The sequence below is a fragment of the Oncorhynchus mykiss genome, chromosome 1, assembly GCF_013265735.2.
Source record: "Oncorhynchus mykiss isolate Arlee chromosome 1, USDA_OmykA_1.1, whole genome shotgun sequence".
Classification (NCBI taxonomy): Eukaryota; Metazoa; Chordata; class Actinopteri; order Salmoniformes; family Salmonidae; genus Oncorhynchus; species Oncorhynchus mykiss.
In genome coordinates, this window is record NC_048565.1 from 10,108,750 (window position 1) to 10,125,907 (window position 17,158).

The 17,158-nt window shown below is 43.0% G+C and overlaps 1 protein-coding gene across 2 annotated transcripts in view; it reads right to left on the bottom strand.

Moving 5' to 3' along the window:
* Positions 1 to 1,290: 1,290 nt before the first annotated feature.
* Positions 1,291 to 17,158, bottom strand: part of LOC110533496 (GRAM domain-containing protein 2B) — an 18,209-nt gene continuing 2,341 nt past the window's right edge. The window contains exons 1-12 of one of the 2 annotated variants that reach the window (XM_036939393.1): positions 15,706 to 15,954; positions 11,594 to 11,731; positions 11,393 to 11,453; positions 10,926 to 10,998; positions 10,498 to 10,601; positions 9,320 to 9,418; positions 8,882 to 9,022; positions 8,566 to 8,662; positions 7,602 to 7,664; positions 7,294 to 7,393; positions 4,039 to 4,142; positions 1,291 to 3,514 (exon numbers count right to left, since the gene is read on the bottom strand). In XM_036939393.1, the coding sequence (XP_036795288.1) occupies positions 3,462 to 3,514; positions 4,039 to 4,142; positions 7,294 to 7,393; positions 7,602 to 7,664; positions 8,566 to 8,662; positions 8,882 to 9,022; positions 9,320 to 9,418; positions 10,498 to 10,601; positions 10,926 to 10,998; positions 11,393 to 11,453; positions 11,594 to 11,731; positions 15,706 to 15,755 (1,083 nt within the window). In that variant the 5' untranslated portion in view covers positions 15,756 to 15,954 and the 3' untranslated portion in view covers positions 1,291 to 3,461. Of the gene's footprint in view, positions 3,515 to 4,038; positions 4,143 to 7,293; positions 7,394 to 7,601; positions 7,665 to 8,565; positions 8,663 to 8,881; positions 9,023 to 9,319; positions 9,419 to 10,497; positions 10,602 to 10,925; positions 10,999 to 11,392; positions 11,454 to 11,593; positions 11,732 to 15,705; positions 15,955 to 17,158 lie in introns of those variants that run through there. The other variant, XM_036939325.1, reaches the window with a different exon arrangement.

Sequence of the window (17,158 nt, forward strand, 5' to 3'; positions counted from 1 at the left end):
AAACTGTTTCAGTTCAGCAATATTCTTGGTGTCTGGTGTGAACTGCTCTCTTGAGATCATGTCACAGCATCTCAATTGGGTTGAGGTCAGGACTGACTGGGCCACATTTTCTTCTGTTGAAGCCATTCTGTTGTTGATTTACTTCTGTGTTTTGAGTCTTTGTCCTGTTGCATCACCCAACTTTTGTTGAGCTTCAATTGGCAGACAGCCGAATATTCTCCTGCAAAATGTCTTGATAGACTTGGGAAGTCATTTTTCTGTCAATGATAGCAAGCGGTCTAGGCCCTGAGGCAGCAAAGCAGTCCCAAACCATGAGGTTTTGATGTTGGTGTGTTATGTGTTCCTTCCAAACAACTCAACTTTAGTTTAATCTGTCCACAGAATATTTGGCCATTAGCGCTGTGGAACATCCAGGGGCACGTTTGCAAACTTCAGACGTGCAGCAATGGGTTTTTTTGGACAGCAGTGACTTCTTCCGTGGTGTTCTCTCATGAACACCATTCTTGTTTAGTGTTTTACATATGGTAGACCCGTCAGAGATGTTAGCATGTTCCAGAAATTTCTGTAAGTCTGTAGGTGACACTAGGATTCTTCTTAACCTCATTGAGTATTCGGCGCTGTGCTCTTGCAGTCATCTTTGCAGGACAGCCACTCCTAGGGAGAGTAGCAACAGTGCTGAACTTCCTCCATTTAATTATTCTTACTGTGGACTGATGTACATCAAGGCTTTTACAGATACTGTTATAACCCTTTCCAGCTTTATGCAAGTCAACAATTCTTAATCTTGTGTCTGAGATCTCTTTTGTTCAAGGCATGGTTCACATCAGGCAATGCTTCTTGTGAATAGCAAACTCAAATTCTGGGAGTTTTTTAAAATGTATTTTTAAGTAGGGCAGGACAGCTCTAACCAACATCTCGTCTCAATGGACTCCAGGTTAGCTGACTCCAGTTATCTTTCGGAGAAGTCATTAGCCTAGGGGTTCACATACTTTTCCCAACATACACTGAATGTTTAAATTATGTATTTAATATAGACAAAATTTATATAATTTGTGTGTTACTAGTTTAAGCACACTGTCTGTTGTGAATTAGATCAAATTAGATCACCAATTTATGCAGAAATCCAGGTAATTCCGAAAGGGTTCATACTTTCTTGCCGCTAAACAAAGAGGATACAGACAGTACTTCTTGCCACTAAACAAAGAGGATACAGACAGTACTTCTTGCCACTAAACAAAGAGGATACAGACAGTACTTCTTGCCGCTAAACAAAGAGGATACATACAGTACTTCTTGCAACAGTGGATTTATTTTTGAACAATACCAAAGCAAAATCTCACAGAGACTTTGATTTACATAGAATGCAAATAAATACAAGAATCAAATAGAATAAAAAGGACAATTATTTACAACACTTCAATAATGCAAAAGCACACATACATTGAGATTCTTGCATTGTTGCCATTTGAAGACATACTACATGTGCTGTCCACTGGTGGAGAAGGACGGCGACTGACTGACTGTACTGCTTTATGGCATACATCTTTTAGCCCAACATCTGACTACAACTACCCAACAGTAACTACAGGATATAACAGACTTCAACGTTCTTCATGTCCCGTTAACACAGAGTACCCAGTATTGAGCTAGTCAGGCAGATGTTAGATTGTCGATATGTTTCAATTTGTCGGTCGGGAAAAAAAACTAGTTAAAACAAAAGTCAGACTGATATATTGCAACTGTACAATGTGATTCTCAATGAAGAGTGGATTGAGCATTATCTCTGTGGTGGACAAGGACAAACGCGTGATAACCCCGAGTGGTGCCGTGACCCTGAAACTGGCACCCCTGAGAAGAACATAAGGTCTTAGCACCATCAAATGACTAAACTAAAGAATGAAAATGCCTGCTTCCCCACCACCTCATTTAAATTTGATGTCTTTGGATTTGGGCAAGTTCAGCTACTTTTAAAAGCACCCTCGCTTGCTCACCAGAGCCATTATTTTGGCCTCTTTTTTTTTTTTCTTCTTTTTTTTTTTTTTTTAAACAAACAATTCTCACCACAACAGACTGTTTAAAAAAAACACCCACAGGTTGCTAATCCCCCCCCCCATGGATAATCTTTATTGCACATTGAAATATATTTTCTGGACCACCTATTTTTTTGCTTTGTTTAAAATTAGGACCTCACTAACAACGTCACTTGATAGTTAAACCTTTATGGTTGTTCTCTCAAACAAGATGACTCAAATGAGTGTGCATAATATATCAGTCAAGTGTCCGATGTTCCAGACGCGTGCGATAACATACAATACAGCATGTTGCCTCTTGAACAGTCCCGAAACATCTGAATCAGTGTTTGTTCTCAACAGGCCTGTCAACGACTAGAGGTTTGATTCTTTGCTTTTCACATGTCAGTTCCTTCTAAAACAGTACAGAAGTCATCAACAGATATATTAAAATCTGAACAAGACAATAGTATTGGTTTGGAATATCCAAAACTACTTTGATTTATCAAAGTAGTAGAGGAGGAAAAAATGGACGTAGTAGAAAATGTAACCTCTACAAAAGAGACTACATTCAACCTGACCATACTCTTTTTGGCACGTTGAAGATGCATTCATTCAGTGAGAATCAAGGGAGTGGCCTCCAAAGCATTCTTCATTAAAACAGGTTTAAATCATGCCAATGGCAGGATTAATACTGCTGATATTAAAGAGAGGAGAGGAAGAGACTGTCAGGAGAGGAAATCAAAATGGCTGCTCTGCTAGCTGATCCGTCCGTGTAAGAGAAGATATTCATTGTTATCATTATGGTCGATTACCAGAAGAATCCTTCAAGAGTACCCGCAGATGACTTAGTAGTGAAAGATTAAATACAGATCGCCTTGTGATACCATAGTAGGAGATAAGAGTCAGTCATCTCTGTGCACTCTGCATCTTTGGCCTTGCATAGCACTTGCACCGTAAGCTAGGTGTTAAAAAAGCAAACCCAGAACTAGGCTGGAATCAAGTCGTCTGCACAGACCACATGCTCTTGAAGAGAATACGTCAAATGGAAACGAACACACATCCCAGAGTTCTCTGAGAAATTGCTTCTTGTCAATCTGATCTGAGAGCAGATTGAGTTGACTATCGCCTCTCCTCTTCAGTTGGTGCTCAGTGTGAGCCAGTTGGCTTTGGTTTCAAGTCAGACACACAGCAGGTAATTTGTGTGTCTCCCGTGTTGGCTTGGCTCCGCTTGCTGCGAGTCATGGCTGGCCTGGGTCTAGCTCTCTTAAATATAGCCCTTTGAGATACCCATCGGTCTCTGAAATCATACAGGGAGGTGACGGGCCATCACTAGAACACCATCAAAATGTCTCCTACTTCTTCTAGGAAGAGGAAAGTATATCTTCAACACGAGAGCTCCAGTTATCTTTTTTAGAGCTTCAACTGACACCATATTGTCACATCCTCCACTCATATGTCATCCAACATCTCCTCCGTCCAATCAGGGTTATGTGTCTTTATACCTAAGAAAGTGAAAGAAGTTGAGTATAATTATTTAAAAAAATAAAAGGCCTGAACACACCTCTTTGCGATACAAAAGGATTTAGCCTTGCATCAGCTGAGCTGCATCTCTTATGGGAATTTGAAAGTCAGAACTCTGAAAAGGGAGGGAGAGGCAACTTGCACAACCACAAAGGGCAGATAAGATATCTTAAGTCATCAGAAGTCTCAGTTAATAATTGTCTGAAATCACACCTGTGTATAACTACAGCACAGATATACAGCATGTCTCAGAGAGATCTTGGACCAGGCTGCTGCTCAATCTGCTTGAGCCAACTGACCAGGTCCTACCACTGTAAAGCCATCAATGATAGTTGCCTAAAGCCCATCAGAATCTGGAGCCAGGCAATGAAAATAGTTATTCTTACGTTCATATATAAAAAGGACCAGTTTAAATTAACGAAATTACATGGTTGCTAATTGTACTGTGGTTGTGACATGTTATGTGGTGGTTATGGTATGGTTGGGTGGGGGTCGTCTTACCCACTCTGTGAGGAGAATTCAGGGAGGGCGCCTAGAGAGGTCAGCTGTTCCTCCAGAGCCACGATGCGGAGGCCGATGTACCCTGACGATAGCAGCAGCAGTACCACCCTAAAAACACAATGTTAAGTCAAACTCCTCATGCAGCTTCATTTTAGATCATTCAAAGTAGATATAGGTCATGCAAAATGAGTTTCCTCCAAAACTATTGTCATCGTGTGGTAGAGCATGGAGAAGAATGGGAGAAACTCCCCAAATACAGGTGTGCCAAGCTTGTAGCATCATACCCAAGGAGACTCGAGGCTGTAATCACTGCCAAATGTGCTTCAACAAAGTACTGAGTAAAGGGTCTGAATACTTATGTAAATGTGATGTTTTTATTTTATTTTTTATAAATGAGCAAAAAAAAAAACAACCTGTTTTTTTCTTGTCATTTTGGGGTATTGTGTGTGTGTAGATTGATGGGAAAAAACAATTGAATCAATTTTAGAATAAGGTTGTAACGTTAACAAAATGTGGAAAAAGTCAAGGGGTCTGAATACTTTCCGAAGGCACTAGTCTTCAAAGAGCATATTCCAATGCTTAAACGTAGTCTCACACAGCAGGTAGTAATACTATATCTAGATATGGTGCTGCTGGACCTTATGTCACTCACAGGTCAGAACTGTTGCTGCAATATGTCACTTTTTTTGGGGCGACCTGACAATTCCAAGAAATGTGAGTTATAGATTTGTCACTCATTGAAAGCCAGTCTAAGAAGCTGTATCAGTCAAGCTGTAAAAGTCAACTGTTCTATGTGCGCTATTTCTATGCTTCCCGTTCTTCTGCCTTTCCTTTCGGTTTTGTACAGCTAAAAATACAATATTTTGGGTTATGGAAAATATTTTTCACAGCGGTTTAGATGGTACAATGATTCTCTATACTTGCTTGATTTGTCACAAACTGAAATTTGTCAAACTATTAGAATCTTAGCAATCAGGAAACGGCTTCTGCGTAGTGCGTCTTTCACCAGTCGCATAGCTTTTGCTAATCTCGTTGTTTTATCACGTGCGACTAAGCACACGTATGCAAATGCTGTTAGGAACACATTGGTTACCATGCCTGCAGAGTATATGCCTGGAAACGTGTTGGTTACCATGCCTGCAGAGTATACGCCTGGAAAAGTGTTGGTTACCATGCCTACAGAGTATACGCCTGGAAAAGTGTTGGTTACCATGCCTACAGAGTATACGCCTGGAAAAGTGTTGGTTACCATGCCTGTAGAGTATACGCCTGGAAAACGTGTTGGTTACCATGCCTGCAGAGTATACGCCTGGAAACGTGTTGGTTACCATGCCCGCAGAGTATACGCCTGGAAACGTGTTGGTTACCATGCCCGCAGAGTATACGCCTGGAAACGTGTTGGTTACCATGCCCGCAGAGTATACGCCTGGAAACGTGTTGGTTACCATGCCCGCAGAGTATACGCCTGGAAACGTGTTGGTTACCATGCCCGCAGAGTATACGCCTGGAAACGTGTTGGTTACCATGCCCGCAGAGTATACGCCTGGAAACGTGTTGGTTACCATGCCCGCAGAGTATACGCCTGGAAACGTGTTGGTTACCATGCCCGCAGAGTATACGCCTGGAAACGTGTTGGTTACCATGCCTACAGAGTATACGCCTGGAAACGTGTTGGTTACCATGCCTACAGAGTATACGCCTGGAAAAGTGTTGGTTACCATGCCTACAGAGTATACGCCTGGAAACGTGTTGGTTACCATGCCCGCAGAGTATACGCCTGGAAAAGTGTTGGTTACCATGCCCGCAGAGTATACGCCTGGAAACGTGTTGGTTACCATGCCTACAGAGTATACGCCTGGAAAAGTGTTGGTTACCATGCCCGCAGAGTATACGCCTGGAAACGTGTTGGTTACCATGCCTACAGAGTATACGCCTGGAAAAGTGTTGGTTACCATGCCTACAGAGTATACGTCTGTAAACGTGTTGTTACCATGCCTACAGAGTATACACCTGGAAACGTGTTGGTTACCATGCCTACAGAGTATACGCCTGGAAAAGTGTTGGTTACCATGCCCGCAGAGTATACGCCTGGAAACGTGTTGGTTACCATGCCTACAGAGTATACGCCTGGAAAAGTGTTGGTTACCATGCCTACAGAGTATACGTCTGTAAACGTGTTGTTACCATGCCTACAGAGTATACACCTGGAAACGTGTTGGTTACCATGCCTACAGAGTATACGCCTGGAAAACGTTCTGTGAAACGAGAGACCCTAAAGCTTATACAGTCACGAATGCCATCAAACTGAGCAAACACAGAATAGGCTGCATGTTTAGTAAATAAAGATTATTGAAGGATGAGTGTTGAAAGAGATTGATATCTCACATCTCAAAATAGGGCTACTTAATGTTAGATCCCTCAATTCCAAGGCAATTATAGTCAACTGATCATAATCTTGATGTGATTGGCCTGACTGAAACATGGCTTAAGCCTGATGAATTTACTGTGTTAAATGAGGCCTCACCTCCTGGTTACACTAGTGACCATAACCCCACGCATCCCGCAAAGGTTGGAGGTGTTGCTAACATTTACGATAGCAATTTTTTTTATGAAAAAAGACTGCTTTTTCATCTTTTGAGCTTCTAGTCATGAAATCTATGCAGCCTCCAACCCTCTGCCTCTAATCCTATTACAGGGGCTGAGTCACTGGCTTACTGGTGCTCTTCCATGCCTTCCCTAGGAGGGGTGCGTCACTTGAGTGGGTTGAGTCACTGACGTGATCTTCCCGTCTGTGTTGGCGCCCCCTTGGGTTGTACCGTGGGGGAGATCATTGTGGGCTATACTCGGCCTTGTCTCAAGATAGATAGTTGGTGGTTGAAGATATCTCTCTAGTGGTGTGGGGGCTGTGCTTTGGCAAAGTGGGTGAGGTTATATCCTGCCTGTTTGGCTCTGTCTAGGGGTATCGTCGGACGGGGCCACAGTGTCTCCCGACCTCTCCTGTCTCAGCCTCCAGTATTTATGCTGCAATAGTGTGCGTGTGTCGTGGGGGGGCTATGGTCAGTCTTATATCTGGAGTATTTCACCTCCCCCTCTCCCCTGAGTCCTAGGAATACCTGGCCTGATGACTCCTTGCTGTCCCCAGTCCACCTGGTCGTGCTTTGTGACATCAGCTGATGTAAGAAGGGCTTTATAAATACATTTTGATTGAGACGTTAGAGGTCACTTACAGCAGGTCAAAGGTTATTTAGAGGTCACTTACAGTATTAGGTAGATGAAGAGGAGAGTGTTGAGGCTGCTGGCGTCTCTCTGGATGAGAAGGGAGCAGGCGTTCTGTGTCACACTCCACACCCATGAGCCACCTGACCCGGAAGAGATGGAACGACACTTGGTTAACATCTGCAGGTCATCTCCAGCCTGAACAACTTTTATTTTAAAATCGCCAAATAAAATGAAATCCACTTCAGCACACACAACGGGCTTGTCAGTGGCCTGCTGCATAAAGGTTTTTGTACAGTCACGTGCATTTCTGTTTGTAAGAAAAGGAGCCAGCGGGAAACATAGACCTACGTTGCGTGTGGTCCTCTGAGGAACTCTCTCTCTGCTGTGTATTTATGCTCCTCCCTTGAGGCACTAGGTCGGAGAAGAACAAAAGGGGGGGGGGCCATACACGTTAGTCCATCTCTGAAAACATGACCTTGGACTTTGCATATAGAGGTCAGGTACATACACAACAGATGACGCTGACTTATAGCCAACTGTAAACTTTATTAGTCTACACATTAGGACCTATAGGAGAGGGTGAACATTGTGCTTAATATGAAACCTAGTCCTAGACTGAGAAACAGGCCATTACTGGCCGGAGGGGTATCCTACGAAGCAAGCTACATCTACTCAGGGTTTTCTGAAGCTAACCAGCTTCAGTTAGCTTCACATTCCAACTCCGGCGTCATCCGTACTAGGACGGTGGATATTGCTCATCCTACATTAAAATCTACCAGGCTGTAACTTTGCACGTGGCTAGTCAAACACAGAACTCTTCATTGAGACAATGCTGGACCATCAATCCATGGGAGAGCCAGTGGCACATTTTCCATTGGTGCCAAAATCAAAATGAATCTCGCAAATTCAGCAGGCTATAGTGTGAAATAGGCTTTATTTTATTATTTATTATGCTGTCTTTATTTGATAATTTATGGTTAATACAGCCGCGTGCTTATCAATGCATAAACCCCCCCCCCCAACTCCTATCAATAGAATAATTGTATTAAGTCATACAAAGTTGCAAGAGGGAGGGAATCTGATTTCATTGGTCCTCTATTCGCAGCTCAGACACTTCCTTCAGGATAAATGGAATTAGCAGGTTAGTGCTGAGGGATTTGTTGCCATAGACATGTACCTGGTTAAAACGTGACCCACTTCGTATTACTGGTTATACTGACTTGAACTCAGAGTTGACCAAAAGTTACCTCGTCAACTCCTCAAACCTGCTTCATAAAATACCACTCTGGTAAATCCAGTTAGGCTTACTCACCTTTGTTTGGTCTGGGTGGGGATGAGTCGAGGAAGAGCTTCGGGTCGGACCCGTCCGGCTGGTCAAAACTGTCCTCTAGACTGGACTGACTGGAGTTCTGTGAGAGAGGTCCATGGAGAGAGACAGTGGGTTAAAACCAGATTCAAAATAGAGGCCAAAAGATCTACAGTGGAATATGAGGAAGTATCAGCAGGTTACAAAGGGCTGTCGTAGTCTGTCGAAGTATCTGCAGTACTGTCGCTCAGGGAAATCCATTAAGCCGACTTTAAAACTTTATAAAAATGACATCTTTATGAATTTGAAGGTTTTCACTTACCACCAGCTTGTCCTGATCAAAACTATTCTCTGCAGAAGAGAATAGAGGGCTGCTGTTGGCACTTCCATCCTTCAGTTGAGGACACACGGACCGCAGGAGCTTGTAACACGCCTCTCGGTTCCGCAAAGACACAAACAGGTACTGAGAACACACAGGAGAGACATTTAGCCTGGATGCCCTGGAACAGGCGAGGCTGCAACCGTTCATCTTCAAAATGTACATTGTTAAATAAGCCCGTTATTAAATCAGATTTAAATCTTACATGTCATCCATCAGAGGTCAATGTGTGGCACGTAACTTGTCTGATGACTTAGACAGCCCTCTATTAAATATTGATATTTAAACCACCAGTATAGATCTAATCATCTGATTAAGGTGGCAGACGAATGGTGGACAATGCACTGTGCCAATGGGACAACTGAGAAAGTGACCCCTAACCTTTTCTCCCTCGGTGGTGCGGATAGACAGGGCATTGGGCACCAGCAGGGCAGTGTTCTGTTTCTTCACAATTTGCACGCTGGTCACAGGGATCACTAACTGTAGAAACAGATAAAAGAGCGACAAAACTTCACTTGATACTTACTGCATTGTGACGTATGGCTTTCTTTTTTTTTTCATGACTTTAGATGTACAAAGTTAAACTAACACACTGAACGAAAATATAAACAACATGTCAAGTTTTGGTCCCAGGTTTCATGAGCGGAAATAAAAGATCCCAGAAGTGTTCCATAAGCGTGAGCTTATTTCTCTTTACATCACTGTTAGTGAGCATTTCTTCTCTGCCAAGATAATCCACCTGACAGGTGTGGCATATCAAGAAGCTGGGGACAATAAAAGGCCACTTTAAACATGTGCAGTGGTCGCACACAACGCCACAGATGTCTCAAATTGGGGGAGCGGGAAATTGGCACGGTGACTGCAGAACTGTCCATCAGAGCTGTTGTCAGAGAATTTAATGTTCCTTTCACTACCATAAGCCACCTCCAATGTATTTTCTTTTTAAATTGGGCAGTATCATCCAACCGGCCTCACAACCGTTGGCCACGTGTATGGCGTTGTGTGGGCGAGCAGTTTGCTGACATCAATATTGTGAACATGCCCCATGGTGGCAGTTGTATTATGGTATGGGGCAAGCATAAGCTACAGACAACGAACACAATTGTATTTTATCTATGGCCATTTGAATGCATAGATATTGTGATGAGATCCTGAGGCCCATTGTTTAAGGTATTTGTGACCAACGGATACATATCTCTATTCCCAGTCATATGAAATCTATAGATTAGGGCCTAATGAATTGACTGATTTCCTCATGAACTGTAACTCAGTAAAAATCTGAAATTGTTGCATGTTGTGTTTATATTTTTGTTCAGTATATAAATAAACTGTGTGTTAAACATTAACACGCCATTGGGAAAGATATGTAGACATATCTCCATTAGCTAGTAATAGGACTTCTAAACTGTCCATTGACAAATAGGACAAAGTTCAAACCATGTTGTTTAACTGAACAGCCTAGTCCATATTCCACACAGAACAGCCTACTGCTATGCCATGGAGAGAAAATATACAGACGAACAATCAAGGGTCAGGGTCGCCCATCAAGGGTTGCTTACCTTGGTGTCCTTGAGCAGCACAGAGGAGTGGAAGCACGCGTGATGCTTGGTGACATAGAGCCTGCCGTGGTAGAGCACCTCCTTCTGCAGGGCACAGATGTATGCTGGGGGAGAGAGGGAGGACATAGGAAGCGTTAGTTACAAAAGCCCTGGCAGCGTGATGACACACAGCAAGCACTGTCAGTCAGCGTGGGTAAAGGCCAAAATGACTGCCAGGTAAATCATTGTCAGTTACTATGGCCCCTGCAGATTCACTTAACCTTGCCATCGTTTGAACGATTAGTTAAAAAAAACAAATGTTTTAAGTCACCGCTCATGTTTTTGTGATTTAGGACTTTGAAAAGCATGACATGACTATTTGGCACAGGCGTCACATGTCGTTTGGAGAGTCACCATTGGCCACCGATAATATTCAAACCGTCACTTACCATGTAGCAAGTCCTCTGTCTCTGGAATGTCAGGAAACAGCTTGTGGAATGTTTTGTTGTGCTTTATAAAACTCTGTAGAACAGAAGAGGAAAAGCTTACTGAATCGACCATCTTAAAAGTACTGAGTAGTCTTGGACACCTGATAAAGCAGCAGAGTATAGCTATCCCAACCACAAACCGTGTCAAAAGGTCAGAGGAGTGAAAGTACTGAGTAGTCTTGGACACCTGATAAAGCAGCAGAGTATAGCTATCCCAACCACAAACCGTGTCAAAAGGTCAGAGGAGTGAAAGTACTGAGTAGTCTTGGACTCCTGATAAAGCAGCAGAGTATAGCTATCCCAACCACAAACCGTGTCAAAAGGTCAGAGGAGTGAAAGTACTGAGTAGTCTTGGACTCCTGATAAAGCAGCAGAGTATAGCTATCCCAACCACAAACCGTGTCAAAAGGTCAGAGGAGTGAACGTACACTTTGTGAACCGATGCTTGCAGTCCTCTCCAAACTTCTGTCCACATCGAACGTCCGAGACCTGTGGGAGACCGAGATCATCAGCATGACGTTACTGGCTTTAGCAGGCTGCTGACAGTCACACAGAGGCCTTAGCTTCAAAGAGACTATGAAAGGCCCAAGTCTTAAGTGTACATGGTTGCACAGGGTCAGTGTAGTTACCTGACAGGGGCTTGTCTGGTGAAAGTTTTGCTCTGCTGCAGCAGCTCCAGTTGGGTTTCCTCCAGACTGAAGGGTTTCCTGCTCTTCTCCAGCATCTTACTCTCCTTCACAGACAATCCTCCGCTCTCCACCTGGTAGCTGGAAGAGAGGACCAGAAGGGTTCAGTGACAGGGCAAAATAGATCAATCAAAGCACCCGTCAATCTTAAGCCACTGATGTATGAGGGGCTAAAGAGAGACAACATATACTTCTATTTTCTAACGCGCCATTTGTATTTAGACTTGACAATTGTCAAACCATGAAGTATCGAATATGAATATTACGTAATGAAGAGCTGCTTTCCAAACATGGCGTCTAGCCTAATTCCTTCAGAGGGCTGCCTTAAATACAAGCCATTAAGATGGATATGAATATTTCAGCCACTGGGAGACAAGTTCATTGTGAAATGAGAGAAAAGTTGTTATTTATGATGAGTGGAAAAGGTGACCCTTTTTCTGTAGCCTGAATTATCATATCAGTCAAAGTGGTGTGTCACACACTGTGACAAGTCTGCAAGGTGCTAGCTAGTAAACCACAGCATTCTGGTAAACACAGCAAAGCAAGGTGATTGGCGACCTAGCTTCCTTGTAGGCAAATCATATGGGCGATTCTCATGAAACTAGTTTCAAAGATGCACTATGCTGAAATCCCCCTGCCATTTCCTGGTTGCTAAAATTCTAATAGTTTGCCTAATTTCAGTTTGCAACAGAACAAGCAAGTATAGTGTAGATAATCATTGTACCATCTAAACCACTGCAAAAAAATAATTTCCAGTTGGTGTGCAGAACAGAAAGTAGAAGACCCAAAAACCAAACTTTAGAACAGGGAGCATAGAAATAGCACAGAGAACAGACATACTGCTTCTTAGACTGGCTTCCGATGAGAATGACAGATCTAGACAGTTATACAGTGCCTTGCGAAAGTATTCGGCCCCCTTGAACTTTGCGACCTTTTGCCACATTTCAGGCTTCAAACATAAAGATATAAAACTGTATTTTTTTGTGAAGAATCAACAACAAGTGGGACACAATCATGAAGTGGAACGACATTTATTGGATATTTCAAACTTTAACAAATCAAAAACTGAAAATTGGGCGTGCAAAATTATTCAGCCCCCTTAAGTTAATACTTTGTAGCGCCACCTTTTGCTGCGATTACAGCTGTAAGTCGCTTGGGGTATGTCTCTATCAGTTTTGCACATCGAGAGACTGACATTTTTTCCCATTCCTTCTTGCAAAACAGCTCGAGCTCAGTGAGGTTGGATGGAGAGCATTTGTGAACAGCAGTTTTCAGTTCTTTCCACAGATTCTCGATTGGATTCAGGTCTGGACTTTGACTTGGCCATTCTAACACCTGGATATGTAATGTGAAAGGGCCTATAGATTTCCATTTAAAAATGGACAGCTTACAGACAGTAGGCAATTAAGGTCAGTTATGAAAACTAAGGACACTAAAGAGGCCTTTCTACTGACTCTGAAAAACACCAAAAGAAAGATGTCCCGGGTTCCTGCTCATCTGAATGTGGTCAGGGCAATAAATTCTAATGTTCATACTGTAAGACGCCTAAGACAGCGCAACAGGGAGACAGAACGGACAGCTGATCGTCCTCGCAGTGGCAGACCACGTGTCACACCTGTACAGGATCTGTACATCCGAACATCACACCTGCGGGACAGGTACAGGATGGCAACAACTGCCCGAGGTACACCAGGAACGCACAATTCCTCCATCAGTGCTCAGACTGTCCGCAATATGCTGAGAGAGGCTGGACTGGGGGCTTGTAGGCCTGTTGTAAGGCACTGATGAAGACAACCAACGTTTCGACAGACAAGTCATTAAATTATTGCATCGGAGCTTCTAGAGTGTGCGGCTCTCCTTTAATTTTTCAAGGCAGGCCCTCAGACATCACCGGCAACAACGTTGTCTATGGGCACAAACCCACTGTCACTGGACCAGACAGGACTGACAAAAAGTGCTCTTCACGAGTCGCAGTTTTGTCTCACCAGGGATGATGGTCGGGTTCGCGTTTATCGCCAAAGGAATGAGCGTTACACCGAGGCCTGTACTCTGGAGTGGGATCGATGTGGAGGTGGAGGGTCCGTCATGGTCTGGGCCGGTGTCACAGCATCATCGGACTGAGCTTGTTATTGCAGGCAATCTCAATGCTGTGTGTTACAGGGAAGACATCCTCCTCCCTCATGTCGTACCCTTCCTGCAGGCTCATGCTGACACGACCCTCCAGCATGACAATGTCACCAGCCATACTGCTCATTCTGTGTGTGATTTCCTGAAAGACAGGAATGTCAGTGTTCTGCCATGGGCAGCCCAGATCTCTCATGTCTGGGACCTGTTGGATCGGAGGGTGAGGGCTAGGGCCATTCCCCCAAGGAATGTCCAGGAACTTGCAGGTGCCTTGGTGGAAGAGTCGGGTAACATCTCACAGCAAGACATGGCAAGTCTGGTGCAGTCCATGAGGAGGAGATGCACTGCAGTACTTAATACAGCTGGTGGCCACACCAGATACTAACTTACTTTTGACCACCCCTTTGTTCAGGGACACATTCAATTTATGTTAGTCACATGTCTGTGGAACTTGTTCAGTTCATGTCTCAGTTGTTATGTTCATACAATATTTACACGTTAAGTTTGCTGAAAATAAACGCAGTTGATAGTGAGAGGACGTTTCTTTTTTTGCTGAGTTTACATACGTCAGGTCCCTCAGTCAAGTGTTGAAGCACAGATTCAACTACAAAAGACCAAGGAACTTTTCAAAACCCTCAAAGGGCAGTGATTGGTAACAAATCAGCCATTGAATATGTATCTCTAAGCATGGTCAGGCTGTGGATGATGATTTAAACCACCCAGACACAAAAAAATAGTCTTCTGAACTGTTCTGGACAGAAAGGAAATTGCTCAGAGACGTTACGTTACCATGAGATCATTAGTGATTTTAAAACAGCTACAGAGTTCCTAGGCTGTGATGGGAGAAATATTAAATCAACATTGTAGTTACTCCACAATAAATGACCTAAATGACAGTTTGAAAACAACAAAAGAATATAAAAATATCCCAAAACACTGCATCATGGGTATGCTTGACACATAAGGATAAAATTAAACGAGAGATGGAGCTAAGCACCGGAAAAAAAATAAATATATATTTTTTTGAAAATAACTGTTTCGGTCAGCTTTCCACCAGACACTGGAAACAAATTCACCTTTCAGCAGGACCCCTTGGGGGGGTCATGTATTCACCTTGCCCATTATTACTTTGAAAATAATAGAAATGGGCAAATATTGCACCATCCTGGTGTGCAAAGCTGTTAGACTCACCCAAGACAAATCACAGATGCAATTACTGCCAAAAGGTGTTTAACATGTATTGACACAACAACAAAAAAAGCCCTTCCCGTAATCGGGGCGGCAGGTAGCCTAGTGGTTAGAGCGTTGGACTAGTAACCTAAAGGTTGTAAGATCAAATCCCAGAGCTGACAAGGTAAAAACCTTTTGTTCTGCCCCTGAACAAGGCAGTTAACCCACTGTTCCTAGGCCATCATTGACAATAAGAAATTGATCATGATCAAATGATCATTCTTGAAAAAACAAGAATGATCATTTTTGCATTGGTAGTTGTGGATAGTTGTAAAATGCATATGATATTATCTGATCTATAAACATAATTATCATTAAAATAGACAAATACAGATCCTAACCTTAGCGACCCAAGAGGAATTATATATATATTAGTGCCAGTTGTGAGAATCACAACGTATGATTGCAGTAAACATCTTCAAATCTCTTCCATTTCAGAATGTACGCAAGCCCAAGTCGAATCCCATAAAGGCAATCACAGGACAGAGTTGATATTTTCTCTCTCCAAAGGACAGAAATAGAACATAGAAAATAGAAATCAATGGATTTAGGCTACAAAAAAAAAAAAAAAAACACACTAGACGAAGATCAACGTAACATGACAAAACAGGTCTCAACCTGAATGTCTGTGCAGAAGTCCAAATAATTTGCCTGAAAAGAATTATACAATCAAATGAGTAAACTGCCGACTAAAGTCTTACCCGTTCAGACGCAGTCTCCCAGATGACCGAAAACTCATATACCTATTCATAGCAAGACCTTATCTGAATAAAAGTACACTTCAATCCATTATGTGCCGTCAATCAAAACAAAACAACAGGTGAAGAAAACTTAAAAAGGTCCTCTTTTCTTTCCAACACTGCTGCAATGGAATGTTTTTTTCTGAGTGACTTCTGAACCAGTTCTGTCTGGCCATATCCTTCAAGTGAAAGCAGTTGTTCTATTACCTAAAGGATGTGGCTTTGTGTTGAAATGGTGTGACACTTCGTAGTGGGTGACGTAAGCCTAAGGGCCCACGCCTCCTGCACTTAGTGGAGCAATGCACAGGTGGGGACATGTAAAAAACAAAAAACAATAGCCCTTCCCGTAATCTAAAAAAGTTCCACTAGCTCAGAGTGAAAATGAATGAACTACGGATCCTTCTTATATAGGCTAGCCTGTGGATCTTGTTTGGCTTGAAAACATCTAGTTCAGGGAAAGTCTGAGAAACCCAGGGAACTGTACCCGAATACCACCTGTACCCGAATACCCGAGATCCAATCCGGACCCGAGCAGGTCCAAATCAAGAATTTGAAATAGCGTCACGGGTACGTGTCGGATCTGACTGTCACGGGTACGTGTAATTTTAACTGAATTGTACAGATCCGAACTCTACTGCTGCAGTAGAACCAGATACATTTGTATCATTTATGCTGCTGCTCTTGCTTTTCGTGAGAAAGGTGCATGTAGTTTGTTGAGCAAAAAAATTCAAGAGTTGTTCTTATGAGTTTACTCTGTCATTACACCCCCCCCCCCCCCCCCCCCCACACCTACATGTCATTTCCTTGAAATGCATTTAATAATATTTCGACGATGTCCACCCACACACGCAACTCTAAATCCTGCCAAGTGAGTCCCGTTTAGAAAACCGGTATCAAATTAACCGTTGGTGACAGACATGGCATACCAGCATTGTCTGTATACCATGGTCTACTCTAGACCTGCACTGGTTCCTTCAGGACATACATCCACGAGCGGTCACAAATTAAGTAATAAGGCCCGAGGAGGTGTGATATATGGCCAATACACCACGGCTAAGGGCTGTTCTTAGGCAAGACACAACGCGGAGTGCCTAGACACAGCCCTTGGCCGTGGTATATTGGCCATTTATCACAAACCCTGAGGAGCCTTATTGCTATTATAAACTGGTTACCAACGTAATTAGATCAGTAAAATTACCCGTGGTATACCATGGCTTTCAGCCAATGACTGCCAATTATACCACAGGCACACAGCACTTTCAAAAAGCATTAGGCCTAGGTTATATCAGATATCAGTAAGGTGTTGTATAAAACATAAGTCACGGACAATTACAAAATTATAGTTGACTGGAAAACTACTTAGATCACCACCATGTGACAGTTACGTCACCGGGAGGACATGATCAGCTCTGTA